At 33.6% G+C, this 17,299-nt stretch overlaps 2 protein-coding genes across 2 annotated transcripts; one reads left to right on the top strand and one right to left on the bottom strand.

Annotated features, from left to right (window-relative positions):
• The first annotated feature begins 248 nt into the window (after positions 1–248).
• LOC123656394 (uncharacterized protein F21D5.5) lies at positions 249–5,217 on the top strand. The gene is made up of 6 exons (XM_045592084.1): positions 249–440; positions 515–1,212; positions 1,661–1,930; positions 2,080–2,229; positions 3,232–3,437; positions 5,042–5,217. Exons 1-6 carry the CDS (start codon positions 308–310, stop codon positions 5,163–5,165), a joined length of 1,581 nt encoding a protein of 526 aa, XP_045448040.1. The 5' UTR covers positions 249–307; the 3' UTR covers positions 5,166–5,217.
• A 3,066-nt stretch (positions 5,218–8,283) lies between these two features.
• LOC123656637 lies at positions 8,284–12,664 on the bottom strand. Its single transcript, XM_045592303.1, has 12 exons — positions 12,514–12,664; positions 12,126–12,436; positions 11,915–12,043; positions 11,684–11,838; positions 11,363–11,604; positions 11,133–11,282; positions 10,712–10,858; positions 10,402–10,622; positions 10,156–10,321; positions 9,287–9,451; positions 8,896–9,052; positions 8,284–8,467 (listed from the first exon to the last, which is right to left on the bottom strand). Exons 1-12 carry the CDS (start codon positions 12,662–12,664, stop codon positions 8,464–8,466), a joined length of 1,998 nt encoding a protein of 665 aa, XP_045448259.1. The 3' UTR covers positions 8,284–8,463.
• Between the last annotated feature and the right edge of the window lie 4,635 nt (positions 12,665–17,299).

Below are 17,299 nucleotides of genomic sequence, written 5' to 3'. Positions count from 1 at the left end.
AAGCGATATTACCTATATAACGAGGTCAAAACTAGAGGTATATTGGTCAAAAAGTTTATAATTGAGACTTAAATGACATTGTTTTTGTTTTAGAACGAGAACGTAGAGTATCTTTGTTTTTAAATTTTTTAATCTTTGTAATATGTCCATGATATGTCAAAACAAAAAAATGTTTTGATTTTTATAAATTTTAAAACAAAATCCCGAATAAATTGTTATATATTGTCATATTTCATTATTTGTATAACAGCTTGTGGATTATTTAGACGGTAAAATTATACTTTTCAAGTAATTTATATTATTTATTATGAGTCGTCAGTGCTTATTACGGTGTTTATTAGATTCGCATGCGCCAGTAAAATTACCTCATAATGTAGAAGTCTTTATTGGTCGCAGCAAAGTAACCAAAATTAAAGATCAGTCGTGCTCACGACAGCAAAGTAAGTTAACAAAAACACAAATTAATATTATTATTTTTGCTTAAACTTAAATTATATATGTTTTTATTATTTAGTTAGCTTAAAAGCCGATTGTGAAGAGTGCCAGGTTGAAATTAAAGTATTAGGCATAAATCCTTCTGGGTTGGACGGATTTGCTTTAAAAAGAAATGGAGTGTATAAAGTGAAACATGGCAGCCGAATTGAAATTCTTTTGAACAACTACATTCACGTTATTGAGTTTGACCCACCTCCTGACAAAGAGTTATCAAAAAATAACAATAAGAGAAAGTTAGAGGAGGAAAAGCATGAAACATCACCAAGGAAAAAGTCAAAAACTCAGTCTGAACTTGAACAGTCCATAAATATAAAGGAAGCTATGAATAATGTATGGGAAGATGTGGACAAAAGAGAAGTTTATATATTCACTGCTAAAGGTGTCAAGTCTAGTGAAAAAATTGCTGCTTTTGATATGGATGGTACACTGATTAAGACTAAGTCTGGCAAAGTGCATCCAGTTGATACAAACGACTGGCAAATAGCTTTTCCTCAAGCTTCACAGAAGTTAATTGAAAAATTCAATGATGGTTACAAAATTGTAATATTAAGCAATCAATCCCCAATTGGAAATGGAAGGGTTAAAATTGAAGACTTCAAGAAAAAAATTGAGGGTATTGTAGCTAAATTAAATGTTCCAATACAAGTTTATCTGGCAACTGGGAAAGGCTTTTACAGGAAGCCTGCTCCTGGTATGTGGAAAGTACTCGCAGAACAGGTTAGATTTTATTGGATTGGCATTTAATATTCACTTGAAATAAAAAAGAAAACATAGTCAATATTTATATAATTAATAATTGGTCACTTTAGCCTATCGCAGTCCACTGCTGGCCATAGGCCTCCTCTAGTTCGCGCTAAACATTATGACGCGAATGCATGTATTTTGCCCATAGTCACCACGCTGGGTAGGCTGGTTGGTGACCGCAGGGCTGGCTTTGTCGTACCGAAGACAGTGCTGCCTGTCTTCGGTATGTGTATATGAAAGCCAGCAGTAGGATGGTTATTCCACCATTGGTTGGGATTATAAGTTTCAAGGTGGTAGTGGAACGGTGTTACCCTTAGTCGCCTTTTATGAAACCCACGGGAAGAGATGGGATGGCTATATTCTTTACTGCCGTAACCACACAGCATATTAGAAGTTATAGAACATTTGAATTTCCTTGTAGAAAAATGATAATCTACCTATAAATATGGATGCCAGTTTTTATTGTGGAGATGCTGCAGGAAGAACAGCTAATTGGGCTCCCGGGAGGAAGAAAGATCATTCTATGGCCGACATTTTACTAGCAGAGAATCTTGGACTTAAGTTTTATACTCCAGAACAGTTTTTCCTTGGACATTCTATAGCTAACGTACCAATGAGCAAGCCTGAGTTTAATCCCAAAGAACTAAAGTCAGAGCCGTTTAATGAAGCTTTAATCAGTAAAGAAAAAGAGGTAATGATTATTGTTTCCTTTATTATGACTTAAAAAAAAATTAAAAATCTTAAATTCCTCTGTCGTTACTTGTTGTCTAAACTACTATAAATACAAACAATGATTCTGTAATTTAATGCGTAGTTTCATATATCATACTATTTTTTCAGTTGCTTGTTTTAGTCGGTTTTCCTGGTAGTGGCAAATCTTTTTTGGCTAAAGAAATAGTGAAAAGATCTGGGAACAAATACAATATTGTTTGCAGAGATGAAATGGGTACTTGGCAAAAATGTGCATCTGAAGCGTCTAAATTATTGCAGGTCAGAAGTATTTTCTTACTAAAGCTAAGCTAAGGCTTAACCACCACAGCTTGACACGTGGTAGTCACGAAGAAATAAATTATTTGCTTAATCTGTATTACAGCAAAAAGATAAAAGTTCTAAAAACAGTTATTTTGGCTTCTGTTGTTCTCATAGGACCCTAATATTTTGTTCTTTCTAAATATATCTTACTAACTTACCCAAATTTTGCACCAACATATACTTTTTTCAGTCAGTATTTTGGTTTAAAAAAACTTTGTTCTGACGATAACAAACACAAAAAGGCATATATTTATGTAACTCATTTTAAGTGATGATGACCTGCGGATACGGATATACATGGGAGAAATGACTTTCGTATCCATATCTGTATCCGTCACTTTTCTCACGGATCTTTTACAGATCTTTTATTAATTTTCAAATTCAATTGACAGGATAGAATTTTGCATAATAACTTAGATTATGTGATTAAATAGTATAATTAAAAATAATCCATTTAGAATATTTTTTATTTCTTAAAATCAAATATTTGGCACCTTTAATTGCAAACATATATTCTAGAAGCTACCATTCTAATGGTATATAACTCAAAAGATACTAAATCAACTATACCTACCTAATCTATCTTATGAGATCACGATTACACATTAAAAGTTATTACATTACTTTCATAAATATAAGAAAATGAAAAACCAATAACTTTCTTACTGAAACAACTTTTTCGGATATTATCGCGCTTTATTAAATTTTTGGGTGCCTGACGTTTCCTGGACCTATTTGCTAAACAAAAGTAATACGCGCGCAACGCAAGTCGTAACCTGACCTGCCGTGACGTCAACTATCACTTCAAGGTCACGCGCCGATTGAGTTAGTAAATAAAGATCCGTATCCGTATCCGCGGATCTTGACACTAAATACTATTCATTTTATGTATATAGATAGAGACATCAGCCTTTTAAGATTTCATTTATATAGTGTTTGTTGATATTTAACAATTTTCAGCAAGGTAAAAGTGTGGTAGTGGATAGTACCAACCCCGACAAAGAGTCTCGGGCGCGTTGGACGTCGCTCGCTAAGAACATGAACGTGCAATGCCGTTGCGCCAGGATGATGACCACTAAGGCTCATGCATTACATAATAATAAATTCCGTGAGATTATGAAAATGAAGCACATACTAGTTAATGATATCATATTTAATACTTACAAGTTAGTAGTTAGTACTATTATATACTTTATATCCATTATATCTTACTCCGAAAACCGGACAATGGTTTGCTTTTTTTTTTATATATCACTAGTTCGGCAAACAAGCGTACGGCTCACCTGACGGTAAGAGATTACCGTAGCTTATAGACGCCAGCAACACCAGAAGCATCGCAAGCGCGTTGCCGACCCAATTCCCAATCCCCCCCAGGAGCTCTGGTCACCTTACTCACCAACAGGAACACAATACTGCTTGAAAGCAGTATTATTTAGCTGTGATCTTCTGTAAGGTCAAGGTAATACCCCAGTCGGGCTGCTCCATATTTTGAGCAAGAAATTCCTGCTGTGCCCTACCTCAGTTGCTTCAAGTTTATACCTATTTAAAAAATATTTTTCTCTAAAAAGAAACAGTCGACAAAGTATATTTATTTCCTTACTATCATATAATTATTAATGAAAAATTTTAGTTATTAGAGTAAAATATAAAATTATTAAAATATATAATTTTATTTATACATAAATTGCAACATCGAAACTATCATTTGAGATAATTATGCGTAATATTTTGACCTGATAACGTCTTATGAATCGATGAATTCCGACTGTACGCACGAATAATTGTGTTTGCAGACAAACGAAAAAAAAAACGACTTCAATTACATCGACAAGTAATACAACGTAGATCGACGAAAAAATAGTCAAGTAACTACGCGTTATCAAAGATTACTCAAAAAGTAAAAAAAAAAGTAAACGTTATCAGATCTCGATAAAATTTAAATGTGATCATATGATAAACATCAGCTTTTGATTAAATTAAAAATTATCAAAATCGGTACACCCAGTAAAAAGTTATGCGGATTTTCGAGAGTTTCCCTCGATTTCTCTGGGATCCCATCATCAAATCCTGGTTTCCTTATCATGGTACAAAACTAGAGATATCTCCTTTCCAATAAAAAAAGAATTATCAAAATCGGTACATCCAGTAAAAAGTTATGTGGTATAATACAACGTAGGTCGACGAAAAAAGCGTCAAGTAAAAACGCATTATTAGATAACTCGATAAGTAGTTGTTAGATCTCAAATAAATTTAAATGGGACCATCACACCACCTTTCGATTAAAAAAAAAATTGTCGAAATCGGTCCACCCGGTCAAAATTTCTGATGTAACATACATAAAAAAAAATACAGTCGAATTGAGAACCTCTTCCTTTTTTGGAAGTCGGTTAAAAAGTGTCACTCCGTCTGAGCCTGAGCGTGCAAACGAGAGCGCGGGACACGCGATAGAAAGGCACGATCGTGAATCGGTCCAAGTTTTGACTTGTGAAGTTGTGACACATTTACTTCTCTTCGTCAAAGCTAGCAGTTCGAAATAAATTCATTGAATTAAATTTTTCATCAGTGTTTCTTTATGACGTTATCATGTAAAACTATCGCCCGTAAACCGACTCCGGACTTATATTTAGCAGAATATAAATAATGCTAGGAATTTCTTACCCAGAGATAATTATAGTTTACTTCAGGATATTTTTTTTGCACTAATCTGCATTTTAATTCGTGATCGTTTTGTATGGTGTATATCTTAAAAAGTTTTATTTTTAATTTTCAGAAGTAAATTTGTTGAACCAACTGTTAGTGAAGGTTTTCAAGAAATTATTCAAGTAAAATTTAATCCATCTTTTGACGACAAGGAAGCTGAAAATATGTATAGAATGTACTTGTTAGAGAAATGAAGATTTAACATTTAAGAAAAAATTTGAACTCAAATAAAACTTGTGATATTTATTTAGCATTTTTTTTATTGCAAACAAAATTGACAAATGGCATAATATCCATAGTACATTTACGAAGTTATTATTTCTAATTAGGCCGACAGCTGTTGAATATTATAGAAATAGAATAAACTAGCAGTGCTTGATGATAAACATATCACATGAAAAATGGCAACTATAAAAAAAAAAAAAAAAAAATCGATTACAAAAAATAAAAAAGATGGAAAGTTTTTAGAAATTAAAACATTCTTCTTTACAATATAAAACTACTTAAATTGCACCCATATGACAAAAAATATAGGGTAAATTCAGTGGCGTAGTCCAAAGAACGTGTCTCGTATCAAAATTTTCTAGATGTGTGTGTATTTTACAAATTAATCGAAAATCATTAACTTAAAAGATATTTAAATATATTTAATATATGAATTCAAAGTAACACTAAAAGAACTTCCCAAGACATCGATTCACTTCACACGTGTCGGAACGAATGAATGGGTTGAAAGTTTTGTTGAAATTTAAAGAAAAAAATGTGTTGAAATTCGTTCTAACACATAAGGAGTGAACCGCTGCTTTAGGATATCTAAAGCTCAGAAGCTTGTAGATACGACAAACAACGTCAACCTACACACTCCCATGGGTACCAGTCGTCAGATAACATCCACCAGTGATTGAAACTTATAATTTTGATGAAATGTGATCGTCTTCCTAGACGAATGTAACAAAATTTGTTATCATTTAGTCATTTAGCCACTGTTGGTTTTTTTTAAAAGAAAACTATTGAAGTTTTTTTTTTTTTCACTAAAGGCACGCTTTATTTTAGTTTTAAAGCAATTTTGCTTTTGACTAATAAGTGCAAAAATAAAGTCTTATGTACACAATTACTTCTTTTTGTATGAGGTAATATTTAGCAAAGTGTAGCTCATTTACAGCTTACATGCATTTTTAATACTTATAATTAATAAGCCAAATATTTACTATCATAGAGACTATTGTATACTTTTTCTAAAATCATTTTGTTGGGTTTTTCGTGGCATTTTATATAATTATCTAATAATTAATACACTTTCTTAAAGTTTGTATTCTATACAAATACAATTTTTACATCAATACTATACGTAGTACAAATATATTTAAAGAAGAGCAATTATAATGTACAAGTTATAAAAAAAAACTATCGTCCTCTCCATATTTTTTTGGATTTTACGATCACGTACTGAAAAAATTTGGGATTTAATTTTATTATTCCAGATTTCTACTTTTACTTTTTTGCTGTATGGCTGCGGCAGTATAGAATATAGCCATCATCTGTCATCATCCCTGTGGGTGTCGCAAGATGCGACTAGGGATAACAAAGTTTCACTACCAACTTGGAGCCGTCGAAGCCGACCGATGACGGGATAACAATCAAACTGCTGTCTTTTAAATATACAGACCGAAGACGAGCTACATCGTCTTTGGTGTGATAAAGCCAGCACGACAGTCGTAACCTGGCTGCCCAGCATGGTGACTGCAGGCAAAACGCATGAGTACACGCTAAAAATATTAGCCCTCAGTTTCCGGCAGTTTAAATGACTGAAGAGTATAATCAGGTGCCGTGCATGGCATTTGTGGCCGGCGGCTGGGCGGTGTTTCTCTGGGCGTTCTTTTCTACTTCGAAGATTCCGCAACGCCTGAAGACAAAAGTCTTCGAGCCTGTTTTAACCTGACGTACTAGGGACTAGTCAACAACTTTAAAGTCGCTAAACATGCAATGGAACGGGTTATATTTGGAGATTCTCTCAAAGGTAGAATTAGAAATGAGATTATCCGTAAGAGAACGAAAGTACCGACATAGTTTACAGAAACAACAAGTTGAAGTGGCAATGGACTTGTCATCTGTGTCGCAGGATTGATGGCCGTTGGAGCAGACGTGTCCTGGAGTGGAGATCGCGTGTTGGCAAACGCAGTGTGGGACGTCCTTTGGCCCGCTGGATTGACGATCGATTGAGGATTGCGGAAAACGAAGATATTTGGCGCAAACTTGGGGAGGCTTACGTCCAGCAGTGGACTGCGATAGGCTGATGTGATGATGTGTTGAGATTAGAGGCTGACTTAGAGACTTTTAGAGATGGTTTTAAGAAAATTATAATGTTTTCTTTTAAAAAACTCTAGAATGGGATCAATATCTTTAATATTGACTGTAATATATCTGTTTTAGGCGTTTATATTAATATTTATATAAATTATTGCACGGAAAAAGCTACAACGCTTGCAACATTACGCGAAGTCATGTTAAAATATTTTACAATAACGAAGCTTTATGGACGGATGAATTAACTAAATTTTATTTAGTAGATCCATTAGTTTTAACAGACATTTACCATAAATGAGATGAATGTTTATAAAAATATACTGCGTGTTATAAAACTGGCGTCGAAAAAAACGATGTTTGATAAGAAGTTATTGTAAACTATTGTGTGTTTGAAACAGGGATTGCAAATGATTTATTCAAATTTGATACGTTAAAATACAATTTTTATCTGGCCATTTTTAGATCCAGATAGGTCTATCAGGATCCCTAATAGAACTTAACATTTTATATCGGAGTTTTCCCACAGGGAGTTTAATAGTTAAGTTATTTATAAACTCAACATTTTTGCAAATGTGTCGATTTTAAAATTACGTAATAATGAGCTGTACTTGAGAGGCCTATGCCCTGTAGTGAGATATTACAGGCTGTAGCGTAGCGTAGCGAGCTGTACTTACTACTACTTCATTTTTTTTTACTTATGATTTCGGCTATGGAAGACCTTCATGTCTCTCTATATGGTCCTAAACGGAAAGACGCCAGTTTAATAACACGTATCCCAATGAAAACATGACATCAATTTACGTAAATGTGATATCAAAATGAAATAAAATTTGTCTTTTATGTCACATTTATATCACATTTATGTAAATTTACGTCATGTGTTCACTGGGATATACTTCTCCTGGCCTGTGAATGTTACAATCAATTTCTCCTAAATTATATATAATTAAATACCCACTATTGTAATTGACAATGCTTAATAAACATTATTGACGGTGGCTATTACACTTTTTTAGGATTGGTTAATGGTAGCTATAATTTATTTCTTCTACACAACAGCGTCTTAACAAAAACTTTCTATTCGGTAACGATAATTATCGTTTTCTGTGCATGTCATTCGGCGTCAGCATCCGGGTCCACTTCATCATCTATCAGATTATCCAGACTCGTGTCTGAGTCATCTTCTTGTCATCTGTAAAATAGATTTATGTCAAGTCACAAAAATCAATAAATCTGTAAAAAAATAATAACAAGCGAATTAAACGCAACGTAATTAAGTGAAGTTCTATTACAGTTTTACTCGTCAGCACTAATGACGAAATGGACGTAAAGTAAGGTAAAGTTTAACCTACACCTTCCTAGACATTTCATTACCGTATCTATATTTGTGTATAAGTTAATATATAAATAGGTATATAAACTGGCTCAAACTCAACAGCCCTCATTAGGATTAACTCCTGTAAAAGTTAATGTGTCCATAATATTTATATATTGTGTATTATATAATCTTTGTCTGTTTTTTTTTGTAATTAGCTACTATTTTAAACATTCTTTTTTAGTGTTATATTACCTACCGCTTTTCTTATTTGCTGGAATAATACGTAAGTAAATAATACATACCTAGCAATATATACAGTATCGATATGGGTGACACGGGTGCCAGTTAGAGGCACGGCAGATGGAACACGTCGTATTTTGCGTCTTTCGAGAGTATTCCTGGCTTGTTGCACTGCGAGATCCCCACACCACCGTTCACAACGAGCGTAAATTACAACTCCTAGAAATATAAAAAAAGAATTATTTTTAAATGAATGAATATGTTTATCATAACTATATTTGTATGTTTCTTTAGTTAAAGTTTTTTAATTTAACTTGAAGTAGTTCTTATTGGGATAAATGTACCTTTAAACGTAACAAATAAAAAAAAAAAAAAATAAGTAACTAGTTTTTTAACTAGTTTTAGTAGTATAGCAAGTTAGACATCTTTATTTTAATATTATATTATACTAACCAGCTCCAGCGAAGAGAATTATTGCAGGCCAAGAACTAATAAGTAATGGGGTGAGGAAAAGTAGTGATAACATCATGGTGACTGGTCCTTGCAATTTTTGAAGTCGTTTTACACCAATACTATGACTAGGTTGCCACGTACATATAAGAGTGCCGCTTAGCCACACTGAAATAAAAAATAAAAAACATTTTTCCATTATTTAAACGAAGAAAAAAATTAAAGGATCCTTTCTTTAAAAACAAAAACAAAAGTAAAGACAGAAATAACTTCTTGAATAGTAACGCTTCAGCCTGTAATATCCCACTACTGGGCATATGCCTCTTTCTCCATGTAGGAGAAGGATCAGAGCTTAATCCACCACGCTGCTCCAATGCGGGTTGGTGGATATATTCTCTACTATGAGTATCGATCGCTACCAGGTGTACATGATAACAACCGGAACCGACGGCTTAACGTGCTCTTCGAGGCACGGTGGGGAGACTCACTAGGACTTCACAAACACCCAGACCACGGCAAACATCTATATGGCCAATACAAAAGTTTGTCATGTGCGGGGATCGAACCCGCAACCGCCAGCGCAACAGGTACAATCCATGGCTGTGACCTTGCGCCAACGCGGCGGCGTTGAATAGAACTCTATCTAACTATTTTTTACGAGGTATACCAAAACATAAGTAGGGATACAAAAACAGGAAGAGAAAAAAATCAGAGCTCTGTCTAATAAAAGTTTAGAAGAATAAAGCAAAATAACAGATACATCTACTTTCACAAAAGAGAACGTTATTTTATATCTTAATGATATCATACTATCAATGATTTATGTTTTAAATAGCATTACTCAAACTTATTATTATTTATAGGATACTGACATAATATCCCCGTAATAATCATTGGTACTCTAACAGCTTCGTCACAGAAAGCAACAGCAATGAACGCATCTGCTAGAATTTGTATCAGGGCTCCGACTGCTGACCAGCGAGCTCCTCGCATAGACGGTGGGATGGGCAAGTTAGCTTCAGGTATAGCTGTTACCACCTATGTAATTCAATTAAATTTAAATTAGGTTACAATAATTAACAATTATAAATAAAAGTCATTATTTATTATTGACGTACCTGTATTCTATCTCTATATTCCTTAACTACCGCATCAATATCGGTAGAATCATCACCCGAAGATATTTCCCCATCACTTGCTTCTAAATCCGAAGGAATATCTTCTTCTTCAGCCAATGTTAGACCTCTTGTGCCGCTACTTCCACTTATACCTTGATCAATATCATCTGTCGGGCAACCTGAATATTCATCAAGAAGTAAACATTCCCGATCTTCGGTGTCTGAAATAAGAAAAAATTATTGGAACAAAGTAAGAAAAAAACATTTTTGATTCATATTGATTATGATACATGCGATAATTAAGAAATACCTTTTGCTACTTTTGATTTTATACTTTCCAGTGTCTTTGTATGACGAATAGCAGATGGTATAAACCATAAGCCACGCTTGGCTTTTCTTTCAGACGATTTTGCAGCTCGTGACGGATTTTCGTTACCAAGTCTTTTATACTCTACATCTGAAAATAACAATGTAATAATAATAATAATATTCTTTATTGCACACCATTAAAAGATACAAACAAAAGTAGTATAATTAGAGGAAGATGTACAAAGGCGGTCTTATCGTTAAACGAGCGATTTCTTCCAGACAATCTTTGGGTATATGACAGTGCATAGAAAAGCGATTAGGAAGTGTACAAATAATTGTTATATATTATATATAACATAATTGTATATAGGTATATATTTTTATATATTAATGACAACGTATTTATATTGTTTTTAATTTACCTCCAGCCTCCATTTGTTCAGCTGTTGGTACACACTGCATGATGATAAAATGAAACGCCTGTATAGTAACGCTTAATAAATGACTAGCGTTCATAAGTGTTATCATATGCGACAAAGGACATGCAAACGCAAGAATCGCTGATAGACTCCCTGAAAATAGTTCACTAATAATTATTATTTCAGAAAATACAGTTACCGGATTATCATTTGACGTAAAAAGCGTCAACAACCTGCAGTAAAAACAGCTAATACTGGGCTTCCAGTAGTGGTGCTTTCATAGGTCATTGACCGTGTTAATACCTTCCATTCTGGTGAAGCTAAGGCAACTAGCACGGAGAAAAGTATTGGACACAGTTCAGTCAATGCTAAACAAACTCCCGCCACAGTAATAGCAGCCAATACAGGACATATCCAACCTGCCGCTCTTGCTTCCAATAACGTAGTAACGGGTAACGCAGCATCAATACTTGTCCTAAAATAAGTTTCATAATAAATGTTAAGTGTCTGTTTATAATAATTTTATAATTATTAATGCAATTACTCTACGATACCCTTTTAGCATATTTGTGTAAAGAAAACATAAACTGCTGAGCGCAAACGTTGGTAAAATAACCATGACGATCAATTTTTTTTTCATTGTCTCATTTTCTTTCGGTGGTGATACAACGCAAAAAGCATACGATATCGGGGCACCTGCAGCGAACAGCTAAAAAAAGATACAGTTTGTATTTCAATTTACCTACATAAAATTAAATTAAATAATTTAGTTTTTGAGTGTTTACCTCATAAATAGTGATAGGAATTGGTATTTTTATATTCGTTATATCTAGATTTATTAATCCGAATATAGCAAAGCATTGACTAAATATATAAAGAACAATTAGTAGCATGAAAGTAAACATCATACTTTCCTGAAAAAGAAAAAATATATTTTTGATTTTGAGAGAAGAATTGTCAGTAGAAACAATAATAAAACAAATATCTGATCATTACCTCTAGCCCACACATAAACATAGCGCATACGACCATCACAACCGTTACTCCCAATACATCAGGCCACGGTTCTCCCAGGGATCTAGTTTCATATCCAAACAACCACCGTCTCGTCCTCCCACCAGTAACATGGTCAGCTGTTGCGCTAAGAATCCTAGCGCATACAGCAACTGCTACCAGATGAGAGAGAAAACACATCCACTTTGCCATAAAATCACCAAAGGATCGTAGATTTCTCTCTCTTCGACCTCTTGCTGTTTTTGAAGGCGGTAAAAATTCTGCTAATTTATTTAGATCTCGACAGGTAAATGCTAAAAATAGATATATACATAGTTATATCAAGTTGTCCTTATACTTTTGTTTTTATTTGTTAAAAAAAACGGCTTACTTGCTAAAATGGTAAAACTGCCTAATAGAAGGACTGCGGGTACGGCACAGTAGCTCGAGTTTGCAGCGGCAAGAGGGGCCAGGAGTAGTGCCCCTAGAGTCCATCTTGCGCCACATGCCTCACCGCCTCCCAGCACGCTTAGCTTGCTCATTTTTACGCCGATTTGTCTTATTTACCTTTTAGTTTTAACCATCTATAACAATGTTTACTTTATTGAGATATATTTTTAATAATGCAAGATAAGTTTATTATTGTGATATTAGGAATTTTATAGGACCTTTTTTTTACAAAATAGTGATATAGGGTTATTGCGCCTGTTCGCGTCCACTTAGTGCAGTTGGCAAGTTTGAAGAAGAAAATAAAAATGTTCCCGCACTAATTTCTATAAAAAAATTATTTACTGTGTTCATTATATAGTCTATTTAAAGATTAATTTTCAGTTTTGTTCGAAACGTCTTGTTATTATTTTATTTAAATACAAACTTCAGAATTAGGCGATTTACCCAGTTTGCGTCCATAAAATCCAATTTGCGTCCACTCGCTGGACCACTTCGCGTCCACCAGCTTAGAAAAGGAATAAAGAGGTGATATTTTTATGATAATGTAAAGAGAGGTTGGATTTTAATAATTTATCTATTGAAGAATTATAGTTATTTAAAAATCAACATATTAACATTAATAAATCACTATAAAGTAAATAAAACACCTATTTATTCTTCTAAAAATTGATAGAACTTAAAATTAAAAAACAACATAGGACATAGGCCTCGACGAGTTCACTCCTGTGTTTTGCCCATAGTCACAACGCTGGGCAGACGGGTTGGTGACCGCAGGGCTGGCATTGTCGTACTGAAGATGCTGCTGCTCGTCTTCGGCCTGTTATTTCAAAGCCAGCAGTTGGATGGTTATCCCGCCATCGGTCGGCTTTATGAGTTCCAAGGTGGTAGTGGAACTATGTTATCCCTTAGTCGCCTCTTACGACACCCACGGGAAGAGAGGGGGTGGCTATATTCTTTGATGCCGTAAGCAGACAGCACCACAAAGATCAGCCTTGATTAATAATTATGGAAACAAAATACGAGGTGGACACATATCTCCATTCGCATGAAATATTAATAATACGTTACGTTATGTTTTCTTCTTCGTTACTTGGTTTTATTTGATACTAGCTAGCTCGGTTCTGCCGTGGGGTACTGCAAATAAGCTCGGTCGCCGCTTTCGTTGTAGATACCTATCGGGTACGCTCAAATCTATCCACTGCAGTAACCCTGGATTATTGACAACACCGCGGAATAATTTTAAAATGTAAGTTGCCAGAGCCAGCTCTCTCCTAGTCTCCAACTTGTTGTATCCAACCATGCCCAATACAAACAATTTTGGATACATCAAGGGATACAAGGGATACACGCCATTAAGCCTAAGGTAAAGAAACCTGGTAAATTTATTTTGAATACGTTCCAACATGAGACTGTATTTGACTTCATGTGGAGACCATACTACCGCATTATACTCAAGCTGACTTCTTATTAGGGCATCATACAGTAAAGAGATTGCTTATTTTGGTATATGTACCGTGTATAAATCAATATGCATTTAGTAAAAAGCTGTTACTTTAATATTACAAACAGACACTCCAATTTTATTTATTTGTGTAGATAAGTTTTGTACCCTCTTGGTCTGCACCCACTGATTTTGTCCAATATCGGAATAGCATATTTTTTGCATAGGTGCTTGTCTTACCGATTTCCTCTTCTCTTGAATGTCATGCAAAACTTCCCTTAAATCTTCCTCTGTGTATGTTCTTTTTTTCTTCTTCTTATCTGCAAAGAACTCATCTTAAACAGAAAAAAAAATAAGAAAGAAATTACTTATTTCATTCAAAGTAGAATAGGTATTAAACTTGTAGTTATTAGTTTTATGTATTAAACTTATAGAATTAATTTAAGAAATGGACGCGATTTAGTTTTATTATTAATCCCTTTAGGTATAGTTTGCGTCCATTGCGGACGCAAAGTGGAAGTTTTATAAATTCGGTGTAGTAGTTCGCGTCCACCTTATTTTACCTGTTAACTCTAAAAAAAATAAGCAAAATCATAATTATTATAATTCCTTTTATCATAACCAACGCCTAGAAACAGCTATGTGTTCAAAACAGACATAAAATAATAAAAGACTTACCTTCAAACGAACCGCTGCCCACTATTTTCTTCTCATTATTCCGTGCCTTCGCGCTGTCTTGTTGAACAGCCCTCACTAACTATTTTTTTTACCCAGGATTGCTTGGACGCACAGAACTTTTGTCTATGCGTGCGTGCCTCTTATACATTGAGGTATTGCCGGTAATTACTTTTCGACTTATTGGTGTCTTAGTATACTTAATTTCGAGACTTTTGAAAGTGAGATCCGTAAAATGGACGCGAATTGGGCGGTGGACGCGAACAGGCGCAATGACCCTAATAAAAAAAAATTACATGTGTGCACAAACAGAAAGTTTCATGTCTATATTAAACATTGTTGATATAAAATATTTACTATTAATTGCAATATATTAACAATTAATATATACGGCTTCCGTAAATTGATTGGGTTGACCTTCGATTTGTTTCCTTTTAATTGACTTATAAATAAGTAGGTAGATACTGAAGAACAATTTTGACCTTCGGTCAATTTACAAATAAATTTATTTTAATAGTTATGCACTTCATTTATTATGCAATAAAATTATTAAAAAATAATTTCGATAGTATTATATTCTGTTATCTAATATTTACTTAAGTGACAATTACGACTATTTCTAAATTAAAAAGCTTAGTTAGTACTTTATTATTATCATTGTTATATTTACGTCGCTTTATAATTTGACTCACCATAATAGCTGTTATTTTCTTCAGAATTACAATAATTCACAATTTGCGTCTGTACCCTACATTTTGCACTACCACCAGATATTTTTATAGAGACAAGATCAGTAGAGAAATTCGTAAAATAGCGGCCTACGGTGTATTTAGTCACCTTTCCATTTAAATGCGACAAACACGAAGAGAGCAAAGTTATATCGACATCTCTTTTGTTTGGCCACCAATCGATACCGATAGCGCTGGGGTGACCATTTTAAGGAGAAGATATAACATTGTCATTTTCTTTAAAGTTTTTTTCTTGTTTTAGTAACTAAACTATTTCTTTAAGATTTGGTTCAGTTTTGGTAAAATTTTGTTAGGATTCTGATGTAACTATTGTACAATAGGCAACGTTTACGCGATTACTCTTCATTGGCAAACTCAAAAATGGATCAAATCCGCTACTTATTTCGGAGACCTAGATCTTGTTCCGATAACAGTTAATGCTTTTAGTTACAAGGACTTTGGTTAACTGCGTATATTGCACGCGGGCACAACTGGATTTGACTAGAGTTTTAATTATTTCCCGTAGCAGACAGCTTAGGACTTCGTTGGTTCAACTTGCGACCTGGGGTGTGGAATATTTTCGAATATTTTTTTATATTATGCGTTACTTTTAAGGCGAAATTATATATAAATAATCAGAATGAAACACACAATACAAGTACCTACCTAACCTATACGTATATGCATTTCAACGTTTTTTTGTCTAAATATTATTGTACGTAATATACTACTTATAATCTTAAATAATTTAAAATCAGAGTACATTTATAACTTTATTAATATATCCGTATATTAAGAGCTTGAATATGTAACGTAAGCGCTATTTTATCGGCTTCTAATTGAAAATTACAGTTCGAGGCCTGTGTTTCTATAGTAGTAAAGTAAAAAAAAGCTGTATAATGTATTTTACATTGCTTATTTATAAAGATCAAACCAAAATATTCTAGAATCTGAATCTTAGTAGGCAGTCTAAATGATTGTATGAATACGTAATAGGACTTCGCACAACGCTAATCTAATTATCCTTTGACTCAACGATTGACTCAAAGAATCTTACGCGGAAAAATTCTGGAGATCTCAGGAAACTAGTCATTATCATCGTACTTAAAAGATAATTTTATTCATAGCTAGCTGTGCACGCTGTGACTTTACATGTTGAACGTGATACTTTAAATTGGCATAACTTTTTTATTTATGAACCGATTGACATAAAACAGACCCTAAATATTAAAATAAGCTTGCCACAATATATTATATAAACCGTTTCCGAGATTAGCGTACACAAACACATAGACAAAGAGACAAGGTTTCTGACCATCATTGTTTTGGGTGCTACGAGTATTTGCGATGATATAGATCCCAATAATACAGTGACCCGTTATATTTTAATTATATGGATTGATGATGATGATGATTTAACCTTGTCAAAAAATCAAGAAGTATCTACCGTAAGTAAAAAAAAATATATATAGTGGTTATTATGTTGTATGTAAATTTGTTCAAAATGATTAATATCCAATATTTTTCACTTGTTTTTAAGGTTGTTATTTTCGCTAAGGAAGTTTTGGCGAAGATGATGTATTAGAACTATCTAGAAATATTTTTAATTCTGACAGTGTAATAGGATACGATACTATTATGGGAAAGTCACGTAGAGAAGATAGATCGATTTTAAATCAGAAAAATTTGATATTTGAAATAATTATATTTTATTTGACATAAAAAATATAAATAGTCGTTGAGAAACATAAACAGTTTAACAGTATAATTGTGTTTGCACGCAAACGCAAAAAAATACGCCTTCAATTACATCGATTAAATAAAACAACGTAGCTTGACGAAAAATAGTTAAGTGTATACCTACAATTTATTAAAAATAACTC

Source organism: Melitaea cinxia, chromosome 9, assembly GCF_905220565.1.
Source record: "Melitaea cinxia chromosome 9, ilMelCinx1.1, whole genome shotgun sequence".
Classification (NCBI taxonomy): domain Eukaryota; kingdom Metazoa; phylum Arthropoda; class Insecta; order Lepidoptera; family Nymphalidae; genus Melitaea; species Melitaea cinxia.
This window is presented reverse-complemented; position numbering and strand designations above follow the sequence as displayed.